Source organism: Morus notabilis, unplaced genomic scaffold (assembly GCF_000414095.1).
Source record: "Morus notabilis unplaced genomic scaffold, ASM41409v2 Scaffold635, whole genome shotgun sequence".
NCBI classification, from domain to species: domain Eukaryota; kingdom Viridiplantae; phylum Streptophyta; class Magnoliopsida; order Rosales; family Moraceae; genus Morus; species Morus notabilis.
This window is the reverse complement of record NW_010360643.1, coordinates 260,707-275,815: the sequence shown is the minus strand read 5'-3', so window position 1 is coordinate 275,815 and position 15,109 is coordinate 260,707. Positions and strand designations below refer to the sequence as shown.

The 15,109-nt window shown below is 34.8% G+C and overlaps 1 protein-coding gene across 1 annotated transcript; it reads right to left on the bottom strand.

Moving 5' to 3' along the window:
• Positions 1 to 322: 322 nt before the first annotated feature.
• On the bottom strand, positions 323 to 5,037 carry LOC21392097 (carotenoid 9,10(9',10')-cleavage dioxygenase 1). The gene is made up of 13 exons (XM_024164809.1): positions 4,754 to 5,037; positions 4,460 to 4,591; positions 4,245 to 4,347; positions 2,848 to 3,107; positions 2,434 to 2,613; positions 2,255 to 2,333; positions 2,051 to 2,132; positions 1,863 to 1,925; positions 1,608 to 1,749; positions 1,230 to 1,515; positions 1,052 to 1,119; positions 792 to 953; positions 323 to 711 (listed from the first exon to the last, which is right to left on the bottom strand). The coding sequence occupies exons 1-13, from the start codon at positions 4,859 to 4,861 to the stop codon at positions 601 to 603; spliced, it is 1,776 nt and encodes a 591-aa protein (XP_024020577.1). The 5' UTR covers positions 4,862 to 5,037; the 3' UTR covers positions 323 to 600.
• Positions 5,038 to 15,109: the final 10,072 nt, after the last annotated feature.

The following is a 15,109-nucleotide window of genomic DNA, read 5'->3' as shown; positions in this document are numbered from 1 at the left end:
GCTGAAGACGTTCGGTTCATGAATTAGAATCATTTTCGATTTACGTGTATTTTTTATGAGAGAAAATATTGTAGCGAATTATGAACCATGATTCAAATCATGGTATGAATCTTCACTTAATAAGAAAAATTATAACTGTACTTCTATTTGATAATAAATAACTCATAATTATAAAAACTCTCTCTCTTATATTTTCCCCCCCTGAAAAAGAAAATTCACTAGCTCCATCAATGAGGGTATGCTGACATAGTAATAAAAACATAATTTTTTTCCCCTTAATTATAATATCCTACAATGCAAACTCCAATATTACAAAAGCACGAAAGGGTAACTCGGCACTCATGATATTGCATATCGCCATAACCAACTCTTTGGCTTGGCTTACATATTTTTAATATTAAACATTCCGCTCTTGATCTATGAAACAACATGACTAACTTAATTAGAAATAAATAGCCAAAAAAAAAAAAAAACTAAGAAAATATTGTCCATTTGCTGCAATACAAAGTTTTAATTAGGTATAGTCTTTGCATTATATGAAAACGTTGAAACTATGAATCTAGCTACTTAATGCGTAATGCTCTAATTAGCTAAGTTAAGCTATGGTGAGATTGGTATGAAAGCTCCATGGAATCCATATGGAACTCTACATGGCAATGTAATTCTGGCAACGGGCTCACCGGAGAATTTTTGTGCATCGATCAGAAAAACCTGCACATAATGATTTCATCTTTAAGGAGAATGGACATGAAAATGTCCAAAAATAATGTAAATTCATTGAATAAAATTACTTGAGATATGTTGGTCGCTTCATTGTGAACAAAAGTGACAATCCAACCATCATCTTCTTCAAGACCTCCTTTCTTAGCGACAAAAGCAGCTCCAGTACAAAAAGTGTTCTCCTCAAACATATGGTATTCCACTTTTAGCACCTCTTCAATCTCTCTTGTTGTCTAAAAATATCAGAGCATAGAAGACTTATTATAAAACTTATTTAATATTTGCTCAAAAGAGAAGAAAATTAACTGAATAACGTCAAAGACGTTATTACCGTTGAAAACCTTTCATCTAGCTGTTCAAAATGTAGCTTTGCTAGACCACTAAATCTGGGCATATTATCTGCAATCCAGTTCACATGAGAAAGATTAATTATTAAGGGGAAAAATACCAGAATGGAAACACTTTAAATTTATAGCATGAATTATATATTAGCTAACCATGTAGTATACCTTCGGTCGGAGAGCTCTCCCTAGAATCATGAACAACTTGTGTGTAACCAAATTTGTTCTTGAGACCAGTAAAACTTGGATTGATCATGGGAAAATCCATGGAAAATTCTGTGTCAGCCGTGAGATTTCTCTCCCTAACTTTTCCAGTTTGCATGTTTAATCGCCATTCGTAAGGGCGATCGTATAGTAATCCATCTTTGATCGAGGTATCAAATTTTTCTTTACTTGGACCTAAACCTGGTCCTGGTATGACTGATTCAAGAGATCTACAACCCCACACCACAACCTGTTTATCCAAAAATTAATATCGAATTCAACATTAATATTCTAATTAATCAATAATTAAGATTCATTAATATGATCAAATTGTATATATACCTCGTCATCGCCATCTTCAAAACAATTAATGATGTGAAATGTGCAATTCGGTTCAACTTCAAACCATTTGATTGAATCTCCATCTCCATGGCGAGGCATTACCCCAATCCTAGCATACTCTTCCTTGTTGTATTTCATAAGTCTATACACATATAACTTATATGTAAAGCATATAATTACTAGATGCTTACTATGAATTTATTAAAAAATTAAAAAATTAAAAAATTAATAGCGCAGGCAAATTCAAGTACTCACGTTCCTCCCAGTAAAAATCTCGTTAAGTCTATAGTAAGTGGAAAATCCATGAACACATTGTACCTACAGGCCAATAATTAGCTATCATTTCAGTACTTAAATGGAAGGTTTTCTTTTTCCCCTTGGAACTTAAATGGAAGCTTAATATAATTAATTAACTACAATCCAACACAGAGAACAATTCTTACCTCTCTGTAATACCAAAGTCATGGCTAAATGTACACCGATCGAGTTTAAGATCCGCTCTATGAACTAATTCCTTTCCATCAGCTGAAAAATGGAACCATAATAAGTTAAACAAGAACTTTCAGAAAGCTAATTTCACCAGATCATTTGACTAATCACAATTTATTAAAAATGCTTCTTTGACATAGAGATTTGTATTCACATACCGGAAATTACGCCCAATTCATAATAAGGTTTAATTGCGTCCATTCCAATTATAACCAACTCTCCAGTGCCAGGAGCTATCTGTAGCAGATATTGTACACGAAAAAACCATAAAAGAAGAGTACATTATGAAGCGTAGTAGCTAAGGAAATTAAAAAATAAATAAATAAAAAAAAAGTACCTTTGGATGACTTGTACAAGCTCTGTTCCAAGCGCCAGAGAGATCCATATTGCCTAATGTTTTTAATGTGGAAATATCAATCTCTTGAGGCATGTAATCTTCTGCCACGGAATATACCTTCCCTGAATGCTCAAACACATTGGTATTGCTCAAGTATTTGACTATTTTACCGTATCTCATCTGGAAAAAAAAAAATAGATAAAATAATTAATCACTCAAAACTCGTCTATATATATATATATATATTTATATTCTTCTAAAGTATGTGATTAGATAAAACTAGCTAGACTTCCATATATGTGTTGTGTTATACACGTGGATATATGCGTATATTTTTATAAGAAAAATGAATTGTCTATTTTAGAGGAAAATTTATATGATTAGAGATTAATCAATAATATATATTGCACCTACCAAGTTGAGCACAATAGCAGATATAACAGCTGTTACATCGCCTTCCATGATGGGAATAAAAGATGGCTTAGTTCTTTGTTTATCTTGCTTGAAAGTTTCTGTTTCAACATATCTGTTGTTATAGTGGAGAGTCCGATTGCGATCATCGTCTCTACTAAAGTACAGAGCATGAAGCATTCCTTCTCCTTCTACCCAAGTGTGATTTGACTTTCCGAATACCGATTTCGTTGATTTTAATCCTCCAAACAGAGGGTTTGATCCTGCAATCACTCCAAACACTATGGTGTCAATTAGCAAGTTCTCGTCTGGCTAATTTCTCCATCTTTGATTTTCCATGGTGTTGGCTTTTATTGAACACTAGTCAAAATACGCCCACGCGCTCCGCGTGTGTGATATTTTTTCAAAACAATGGTTATACAAATTGTCCCAAAAAAAGAGAGAGAAAAGAAAAAAGAAATGCACGTAAAAATCAGTTAGAGGTTATATCAATTTTTTTTTTTTTTTTGAAATAATTTGTTGCTTAGCGTTAACCTATTAACCTACCTTTCTATATCCACTTAATTAATTTGGCCATCTTATAAATTCTTACAAGGTTAGTTCAGGAAGTAGTCCCTCAACATCTGCGCCTATATTTCGTTTGGCTCTTAGAACTGCGGACTGGTCCTTACATTACTCCAGAGATAGGCCAGGGCCGGGACGAAACTATATGTTATAAGGATTTTTTTTTCTTTTTTTTGAAAAAACTATTTATATATTTATTATATCCTCACTTTTCTTGCTTCCAACCTACCGGCTATTAATATAGACTCCATCAAGTTAATTAGCATTGATTTAGAGTCCGTTTACTTTGTTAATTCGAGTTTTTAATTCGAGTTGAGATGTGACTTTATGTGAGAGCTTTTTACTGTAGTAAAAAAGTTAGATGTGATTGTTTTTAAGAGCTTTTTACTGTAGCAAAACTCGAATCGGTGAAATGAACGGGGCATTAGTGTTTTATTATTAGCAGTGACTTGTGTTTTTGTTTTTATTATCCATCTCCCATCTTTTTCGTCTATAATAGAAATCCTAAAGCCTATTAATTGAATGAAAAAAGAACCTGATAAAGGATTAGTTTCATTCCTACGGCCACCACAAGTCAAATTTAGTAGTGAACGATACATTATAAGGTGGGAACTATGGAGTGTTAAACCTTAAACCCATCATAAAAGAAAAAACTGAGGCATCTTAAGCGTTGCACCACGCCATTGGTGTTGTGACTTTTTTTTTTTTAAATGGAAACAAAAAAATAAAAAACAACATGGGTGTTGTGACTTAGTTACTATATCCATGTGTAACATTACATCATATTAAGAAAATATAAACATGTTAGCTAGTTAACTTCAATTATTTATGCAGACCGTTTCTTATGTAGACACCCTCGGGAAAATTATCGGGAATGTTTCCTTTAACGTTGTTGATAACAACAGGTCCTCCAAGCTCATCAACCGGCGCAAAGTTGCTCTACAAGTATAAAAGAAATGTTAAGTCATTAATCAATGTGTTTGAAAGTATGTGATACTCTAGTACGTACTATTAATACGTGCTACCCTTGAATGGTTGGCTTATTTTGTACCTGAGACGGTAGCAATGGTTGATCAACAAATTCAAACGCCGAATCAACAAAGTCATCCAACATTTTGGCCGTACCATTCTTGATGGTTTTCGAGACATGATCTACTTGTTGCACTGCTGATCTCAACAATGGCTGTCCATGAATTTTTTTAATTTTATGCATATTATTATAATGTCAACGATGCAGATCTAATGAGACGTACCTATTCATATATATCCAACAAGGAGAGGAGATATGTATACATACATATATTATATATATACGTATATGTGTGTGTATATATCATAAACTAACCTTGACAAGTGAAGAGAATGTTGTCTTCAAGTTCTCATAGTTGGCAGGTAAAGAGGGCCTCCCTTGAATAGAGCAACTCACTTGAAATGCCATATACGATGATGCCATTATGCATATGATGCAGCGGAATGGATGAGATATAGTGTTACCAGTCTAATCCGGACAGAAAATTCTCAAATCTACTTAAAAGAATCCCGTAAGAATTAAAAAGAAAACTCAATTCTAATTTAATTATCAAAATATTCAAGTCGTAATTATTTATAGCTCATTTACAAAAATGATAACAAAACACCACTAAAACAAACCATAAACTAATAACAAAGTAAAACTAAATTAGTAAGTTAAAATAAACGACAATAAAAATATAAAACGTCTACTAATCGTGAAACCTCCCTACAATAGTATATGTATCTCTAAGTGTTGGAAAAATTAACTCAATTGATCTGCCTTCCAAAGCTCTACGATAGAGGTGCTTATATAACCTAACCATGCAAGTGTATGATTTGGATATAGACATCGCTTTGGTCAACTTTTTAAGCGTACAAGATTTGCGTTGAAGCGTATAATCATGACTAAAACCTCCCAGCTGGCTGGTTCAATACCTGTACGACTAGAGGTATAGAATTAATTATTTGGATAAAGCCGCCTTGAAATTGAATTATTTCCCTTAAGAAACCACACATGAAGAGACAAAAGTCAGCAATATTATAATATTCTTTTGAGTAAATATCATAATAGTTTTCTATTACGAAATGGTTGGAGAAAAGTCAAAATATGACTTGTTACATAATGCTGTTTATGTCAAGTATGGGAGTGACGAAAAGATAGGATGGCTTTTAAGATATAGATAGCTAGGGCCCACTTCATATTACATCGAACGTTATTGCCTTTCTGACAAAAAAAAAGGCCGCCAAAAGAGACCAGCAATAAAGGGTGATTGTACAATTTTCTCTTGCGATTAAAATGGCTCTGAAGTGTGATAATTTGATAATATAGGATCCCCTTGAGAAACGGGCAGATTGTCCAATTTTATTTATAATTTCTTTATTTATTAAAAGTAAATATTGTTTTGCAATTTTTAAGGTACGTTTAATTAGTATATTCATGTCATGATTTAAATCATAATTTATAATTTATTATAATATTTTTTTATAAAAAAATACACATAAATTAAGAATAATATTAATTCATAAACTAAACGTTCACTTAATTAACTTTACAGTTAGTAAGATTTTTTTCCCCTTCTAAGGAGGGCTACATAGAAACATCAACGATCAAACGATAATATGAGGGAAATCCTACGGTAGTGCCATGATATAACCACCATAGATACTAGATAGTGTGTCACCGAATGATCATAAACGTTATGAGTAATATTATGACGGTGGATAATCAAACAACAGTTTATATTAAGTAGGAGTGTAAATCGGTCAGGTAGGGTCAGATTGAGCTGAAAAATTAAGCCGACCCGATCAGTGCTAGTTGAGAAAACTTTGGGCCGCAACACTCTCTTAAGTCTACAAACCCGCAACCTTTCGGGTGACCTCGGGTAGGCTCGGGTTACTCGGGTTGGTGAAAAGCAATTTTAATCTATGACTTCATACCTCTTTTAACAGTCTAAAAGCATAAAATCCATAAACAACCCATAAGCATTAACATAACATCAAACATACTTCTTAACAATCAATAAAGTCAAGAAATAAAATTAATACGTCAAATAAACAGTCCATATAAAGATAATCCAGTAAAATAAGAAATTTAGTCCACTCCAAACAATTTAATCCAGAATAATAGCACCTTCATTCCCAACTTGCCCCTCATGTGTTGCAACATAATTTGACAAATCTTGAGAAGAAAACATAACAAAAAAAAATCATCAGAATCAAGTTTAGGACAACAAAATAAACAACAAGGAGACTAAATAAAATTTAAAAAATAAGTAAAACGTAAAAAGATTACCTGACTCAATATCTTCATATTCATTAAAGTCTTCCACGTCAATAAGGTTGATGTGCTCACGACTACGCAGCCAATTTTGTGTACAAATCAATGTTTCCGCCATCTTGGGCTCAATGAACTCCTAAAGGGATCGAGGATGTGGCCTCCGGTACTAAAAGCAGATTCTGAGGCTGCCGTTAAAATAAGAATGGCAAGAATGTCTCTTGCAACTAGTGAGAGAACCTTGTAATTAGTTGCATTATTCTTTCACCAATCTAAAACATCAAAATTTGACCTTGTTGGATCCTCCATAGGGTCTGTCAAGTATCTGTCCACATTATTTTTGTACTCATTCACATTCTTCTCCTTCATTTTCCTAACAAACTTGCTCCACAAACACCCTTTTCCTTCTACTTCCGTTTTTGCCTCCGTTGTACTTGTTGTTGCCGCCTCCCCACTACTTTCATTAGCCACAGATTCACCCTTGTCCCCACTATAAACCTCATGCTGCCAGTACATAGTATCTTTCACATTCTTTGCTAATGTTTCAGAAGTGCAAGAATCATACACTATAGAGAAACAATATGTCAAATAATCCATTTTGTACCTAAGATCAAGTACAACAGCCACAAAGAGAAGACAATTTATATTCTCAACATTTACCCAATACTTATCATACTTCTTTTTCATACTCACAGTCATGGATGAAAGCATTGAATCCTCTTGTTTGCTTAATTCAGATAGCTGGTTTTGCATCTCACAAAACTCATGAAAGTAAGAATTTGAAGTGACATTCAAAGTGGCACTAAACTTCAAAGTTATATCATCAAAAGTCTTCAACAATTTCACAAACACCTTAACATTCTCCCAATCATCATCAAGTGGCGGGCCAATCTTCCGTTTCCCCCCTCATCTTCCCGAAAATAAGACACAAACTTGTCATCTTCCTCTTCATATCTTTCAAAAGCTTTTTGAAACTTAATGGCTGCATCTAACATCATATAGGTGGAGTTCCATCTAGTAGGGACATCTAGGCATACGAGACCTTTGTATTCAATTTTCTCTCGCTCCACACATGACTTGAATTCCACCACCCTAGCCGGGGATTTCTTGTCTTGGATCCTTAACATTCTCCCAATCATCAGAGTTTTTTGCTTTTTGTCTTGGATCCTATATGGGTATTTCTTGCATTGCTTTTCTATGTGAACCTTCAAACTACTGGTGCCATGTCTCCTACTATCACATGCATATGTTGCCACACAATAGATACACTTACACCTAGGCTCATTTGGATCCTCACCCTCTATGATTTTGAAATGATCCCAAACAGGAGACTTTTTTTGTGACTTCTTCCTCTTTTTACTGTCTCCCTCCTCTTTTTCGTTTACAATTTTAGTGCCCGAATTAGGTACAAGGGCAGGGTTGGGTGTGGGAGTGGACAAGGTAATGGGCTCTTTAAGCATAGAGACACTTTCTGTTTCAGCAGAGGACTTGCAAGTGCTTTCAGAAGTTTGTGTCGGGTGGATGATAAATTTTTCCATCTAACACACAAATTAACCTAAAAAGTAGATAACATATGATTGAGACTAAGCGTAGAGATTAACCTAAAAACAGATAACATATATTTCTCAGAACTCAATCATCACAAAAAAAAAAAAAACAAAATACTCAACATAATTGCTTTAAAAAATACCAATACATACATTCAAGTTTTATTTTTAGCTCCCTGGATTTATACTCTCATCTACATCTTCATGCCAATACAAAACACTCAGGATAATTGCTTAAACCGGCCCATCTCTGCCTATAAACCGGCTCAGATTAATTTATTTTATCAGCTAATTTTGTGCCCAAAAAATCAAATTACAAAGTTGCTAACCAGAGAAAAGCCGTTTTCTTTTCCTTCGATTTCAAAATTTTCCCCATTTCTCCCACCAATCAAACCAGAGAGCCAAAGAAAATAATCAAATTCAGCTGCAATGGAAGAAGGAACTTACCTGATGACTTAATAGGATCTCCGTTGGGATGACCCATGCCACAGGAGGTAGCTGAAAGGTCACAACTGTCTGGGATCTTTTCGATTTGGAGTCGGACTATATATTTGTCACCGCCGTGAGCTCCAGGGCAACTGGAACCAAAAATGACATCAAGTGAAAAAGAAGCATTAACCAAAAACGACATCAACCAAAAATGAAATCAAACAAATAGACCCATTTCTGTTTGGTTTGCTCTGATTCAAAGATAAATCAAAAAACAAAATAAAAAAAATCTGTAAGAAGAAGAGGAATAGAGGTTTACGATGAATGGCGAGGAACGGCGAGTGTGAGGAACGTCGAGAGACTGTGGAACAGCGAGTGTGAGGAATGGCGAGAGACTGAGGAACGGTGAGAGACTGAGAAGAAGAATATGATCGGATAATGATGAATGACGAGTGTGAGGATGAAGGATTTAGGGTGAAGTGGAACGGAGAATGAGAAGGAGGAGGCGAGGCGTGCGTGAGTGAAGTGAGGCGAGAGGTGAGAGGAGAGGAGGGAGGCGAGAGACTGAGGAGGGATTTAGGGTTACAGGCTTACAGCACGCTTGGCCTAGGGTAAGTGGAAAACGGCTGGGTCGGGGCATTGCGGGTTCAAGAATGCCAGACCCGCCCCCAACCCGCACAGTGCGGGTTGGGACTATTTGAATCTGAAATTTTTGTTTTTTTTAAAAAAAACCTATGTATTCGGATCGGGTCGGTTGGGTTTTTCGGGTTCGGGCTCAATTCTTACACCCCTAATATTAAGTGTGCGGTGTACCAGCTGCCTGTAGATAAAGCCTGTGGTTGTCAAAAATTTCAACTATCAGATGAGTCCCAAATCCTATATGGGTATTTCTTGTCTTAGATCCTTAACATTCTCCCCCCCTCATCTTCCCGAAAATAAGACACAAACTTGTCATCTTCCTCTTCATATCTTTCAAAAGCTTTTTGAAACTTAATGGCTGCATCTAACATCATATAGGTGGAGTTCCATCTAGTAGGGACATCTAGGCATACGAGACCTTTGTATTCAATTTTCTCTCGCTCCACACATGACTTGAATTTCACCAACCTAGCCGGGTATTTCTTGTCTTGGATCCTTAACATTCTCCCAATCATCAGAGTTTTTTGCTTTTTGTCTTGGATCCTATATGGGTATTTCTTGCATTGCTTTTTTATGTGAACCTTCAAACTACTGGTGCCATGTCTCCTACTATCACATGCATATGTTGCCACACAATAGATACACTCACACCTAGGCTCATTTGGATCCTCACCCTCTATGATTTTAAAATGATCCCAAACAGGAGACTTTTTTTGTGACTTCTTCCTCTTTTTACTGTCTCCCTCCTCTTTTTTGTTTACAATTTTAGTGCCCGAATTAGGTACAGGGGTAGGGCTAGGTGTGGGAGTAGACAAGGTAATGGGTTCTTTAAGCATAGAGACACTTTATGTTTCAGCAGAGGACTTGCAAGTGCTTTCAGAAGTTTGTGTCGGGTCGATGATAAATTTTTCCATCTAACACACAAATTAACCTAAAAAGTGGATAACATATGATTGAGACTAAGCGTAGAGATTAACCTAAAAACAGATAACATATATTTCTCAGAACTCAATCATCATAAAAAAAAACATAAAATAAAAAACAAAAAACAAAAAAAAATACAAAATAATCAACATAATTGCTTTAAAAAATACCAATACATACGTTCAAGTTTTATTTTTAGCTCCCTAGATTTATACTCTCATCTACATCTTCATGCTAATACAAAACACTCAGGATAATTGCTTAAACCGGCCCATCTCTGCCTATAAACCGGCTCAGATTAATTTATTTTATCAGCTAATTTTGTGCCCAAAAAATCAAATTACAAAGTTGCTAACCAGAGAAAAGCCGTTTTCTTTTCCTTCGATTTCAAAATTTTCCCCATTTCTCCCACCAATCAAACCAGAGAGCCAAAGAAAATAATCAAATTCAGCTGCAATGGAAGAAGGAACTTACCTGATGACTTAATAGGATCTCCGTTGGGATGACCTATGCCACAGGAGGTAGCTGAAAGGTCACAACTGTCTGGGATCTTTTCGATTCGGAGTCGGACTATATATTTGTCACCGCCGTGAGCTCCAGGGCAACTGGAACCAAAAATGACATCAAGTGAAAAAGAAGCATTAACCAAAAACGACATCAACCAAAAATGAAATCAAACAAACAGACCCATTTCTGTTTGGTTTGCTCTGATTCAAAAATAAATCAAAAAACAAAATAAAAAAATCTGGAAGAAGAAGAGGAACAAAGGTTTACGATGAATGGCGAGGAACGGCGAGTGTGAGGAACGGCGAGAGACTGCGGAACGGCGAGTGTGAGGAATGGCGAGAGACTGAGGAACGGTGAGAGACTGAGGAACGGTGAGAGACTGAGAAGAAAAATATGATCGGATAATGATGAATGACGAGTGTGAGGATGAAGGATTTAGGATATGATCGGATAATGATGAATGACGAGTGTGAGGATGAAGGATTTAGGGTGAAGTGGAATGGAGAATGAGAAGGAGGAGGCGAGGCGTGCGTGAGTGAAGTGAGGTGAGAGGCGAGAGGTGAGAGGAGATGAGGGAGGTGAGAGACTGAGGAGGGATTTAGGGTTACAGGCTTACAGCACGCCTGGCCTGGGGTAAGTGGAAAACGGCTGGGTCGGGGCATTGCGGGTTCAAGAATGCCAGACCCGCCCCCAACCCGCACAGTGCGGGTTGGGACTATTTGAATCTGAAATTTTTGTTTTTTTTTAAAAAAAAACCTATGTATTCAGATCGGGTCAGTTGGGTTTTTCGGGTTCGGACTCAATTCTTACACCCCTAATATTAAGTGTGTGGTGTACCAGCTGCCTGTAGATAAAGCCTGTGGTTGTCAAGAAATTACAGACTTATTCAGTTATATTTTTAAGTTATGATGATTTGAATATAGATTTTAGATTGAATTTGAGTTATAATTTGAATTGAAGTTGTAACTTCAGTTTGTATTTAGTTGTGTATATTTAAATTATGGTTTGAGATGAGAATCTTTTTAAATTTGTATTTGGGTGGTTCAAAACTTGAGTTTGTATTTAGATAGTATTTTAATAAAAACTCAATGATGATGAAAAATTTTAATAGGGTATATAGATGGAGTTTTATTCGTCTTTATATTTTGAATGCATAAAAAAAGATTCATCTCAATCGGAATTAAAACGAAAAAGTTATAGCGTTTTTAATAATAGAAAAAATATTGTTCATTAACTTGAATTTGAGTTTAAAAACTTGAGTGGAAGGGGAAACTTGAACTCAAGTTTTACAAAAGAACATGAACTTGAATAAAGTTGTAACTTGAGTTCAAACTTTTTTTGAGTTTTGGTGCAAACGAACAAGCCTTACAACTTCACAGCAAACTCAAGGGTGTTTTAGGCCTTGTTTGGTTTTCCGTTCAAATTATAAGATTTTATTTGAATTGTGATTTAAACTGCTGTTGGAATACACAAATAAATTGTCATTTGAATTAGGAATAAAATATGAATTGTGGTTGGATAAAGTATTGAAAACTGTCATTAGAGTTTTGTAACAATTCTTATAAAATCTCATTATAAATTACATTAAAATTATGATTATGAATGAGGATTTCGTCCTTTCTTCATTATGAGCACAATGAAAGAAAATCATCTCAATCAAGATTGAAACAAAGAAGTTATGACATTTTTTATCTTAAGTTGAAGAGAGATAAAAGGTAAAATCCAAATTATTTTCACTGTAGAAAAAAAAAATCGGATTGTGAATTGAGGAGGATGTGTCAATTTTAAAATCAAGGGTTTAAATCATTTTTAATAGTTTGAATTACCCTCATTTAGTTCTCTATCAAACATCAAGGATCCGATCACGATTACAGAAAACATAAAAGCAAGAATCACTAAACAAGGACTATTACCTTCCAAAAAAGAAAAAACTAGGACTATTGAAAGAGGCCAAATTTCGTTCCTCATGTCTCATCATATACGTGTCAACACACGCCTCGAAGAATAGGGATTAATCGCGCTAAATCGAAAGTCAAAACGAGTTGCAAGCCGTCGACAGCTCGTGAGTCCTAGCGCTGTCCAAACGACCAGTCCAGCAGCTCGCTAGGCAAGTCCTCAAACAATGCTGCCAACTCAACATCCGAAGATCAACACGTAGATCTCCTTCCCAACATATATCTTCAGCATTAATCTATGATATATTACCCAATATAGCAAAAGGGAAAGTCAAACATCATCCTAGCTTGCTCCCTAAGCATTCTCTTTACATAGAAAGTCTCTTATAGAATCTTCTGTTAAAAGTCAAACAGGAAACTTACCAAAATAATATTTTGAGCCATCAAGGCCTATGAAATCAGATCATGATGTCTACGAGAGGGGTTCACGCATGGCGCATTTCTAGACAGATTTTCTCATTTTTTTCATTATTTTTCTCATCTAATTCTCCCGACATTTATAGAGAATAGTTTTGTAATCTTCATCAACGATTATAGTGGAAGATCTAGAGACACTTACCGTGGACGTACCCTGAATTATCAGAAAAACCACTATAAATTTTTGTGTCTAGTTCTTTTTTATTTTTGTGTCTATTTATTTTTACCGCGATCACCATACTACCGCCTTAATCATCTGAATTCAGTCATTGACCTCCTAACAAATCTAATTGTAGAATTTCACCCTCTACATACAACAAAGGGTTTCATTTTTCCCGATAAAAAAAATAACCTACTTAAATTTAAAATAAGTTTTTTAAATTAACATTGATTACGTTATTTAAATATAGTATGTATTCTCATAGAGATAAATTCTCATCACTCATAAAATAATAGGTCTTATTATGTTGGATTCCACCTGTACATTTAGACAGAATCCACCTTCCATGCATGAATAGATGGGGTTTTAACCCGTGAGAATAAATGAGTGCATGTCATCTTCTGATATTATTTGCCGATCAAATTATCAATGACCAGAGACTAAGCATCAAGCTTTATACAAATTCTTCCAACGAAATAAATCTGATGCGCTGCGACTCACCATAACTATTATGTTCTCACAGATAAATTCAGCATCTGTGAGAACATGTATCACATATATCGCAAGAATTACCTATCATAGAAAAAAAATTAACGCGATATAAAATCCAGTGATCTTGTATCATATATGTGAAACATGTGGGCCGCTTAAAAATAAAATAAAAAATAAAAAATGCCCCTTCTTTGCTACGTACAAATTTTCACTTGTATATGGGATATCTGTTATCTGTTATTACATCCAAATGACAGACATATCTTTGTAACATGGATTTGCACCTTTCACCAAAATGCCCTAGGAAGTAATTATTGTAGGTTTTTTTTTTTCTATTTATTATGTTTATTATTTTTATTTTTTTAATATTTTATCTGTGTAATAATTATCACCGTAGTTTTTGTGCTCTTGAAAAGTGTGAGGAGAACGGAGAGATTCTATGTAGATTGCTGCCGCCAGCAAGATTTTTGGGCAGATATCTTTGTCATCCATATTTTATCATGATATTGAAGGAGCTTGTCTCTCATTATTTTATTTTTATCCTAGTGCATAATTAAATATTGCGATGACATTATTCTTATCCCGGCGGGTACCTCCTAATATCATATGGGGTGAGGTATGGAGGTATAAATTAGCCTCCAATTTAAAAGCATATGCGGAGGGAAAGTTCCCCTATTTCCATGCCGTCCCGATTACATATACTCTTGCGTATGTTCGAGTTTAGATTTAGTTTTAAGATTTTAGTTTATTATTGTTAGAATTTAAATTTGGCATTAAGATTTCAATTTATTTTATGATATATTAGTAATTATATTGTTGAATTTTCTAATAAATTTAATGGAATTTTCTCAATGTTATAAGTATTTTTTGAACTCTTAATCAATGAATGGGTAGGGTAATGGAATAGTTCTTTCAGTCACAATTTCTCCACCCTAATTCTGCCTTAAATTAGATGGGTATGTAGACGGGTACAAGGAACAAAATAAGAGTAGAGTATACTCTAACTCCGCTTTAAATTAAATGAGTATGTAGACATGTACAAGGAACAGAATAAGAGTAGGATATGAAATTGCAGGAAGCATACTCACCCTGCCCAACCCTACTATCCGTAATTGGATTTGTGATTTATTTATCTTTTTATGAACCCTCCTCTCATTGGAAAAATTATAACTATACCTCCACTTTTTAATAATAAAACAATTATACCTCTATTCAATTAAAATTCTCTCTTAAATTTTCCATATTGTACCCCCAATGAATAACTTTACTAGCTCCATCACCGAGGGTTTGCTAACTTCATAATAAAAACTTTTAGTTACATCACAATTCAACAAAAATTCTCTCT

Coding starts and splice junctions, on each gene's coding strand:
- LOC21392097 (XM_024164809.1), bottom strand. CDS start 4,861: ATGGCATCATCGTATATGGCATTTCAAGTGAGTTGCTCTATTCAAGGG. Junction 1,750..1,862: donor AGATTTTTACTGGGAGGAAC/GTGAGTACTTGA, acceptor ATATGTGTATAG/ACTTATGAAATACAACAAGG. Junction 712..791: donor AAGCGACCAACATATCTCAA/GTAATTTTATTC, acceptor CATTATGTGCAG/GTTTTTCTGATCGATGCACA.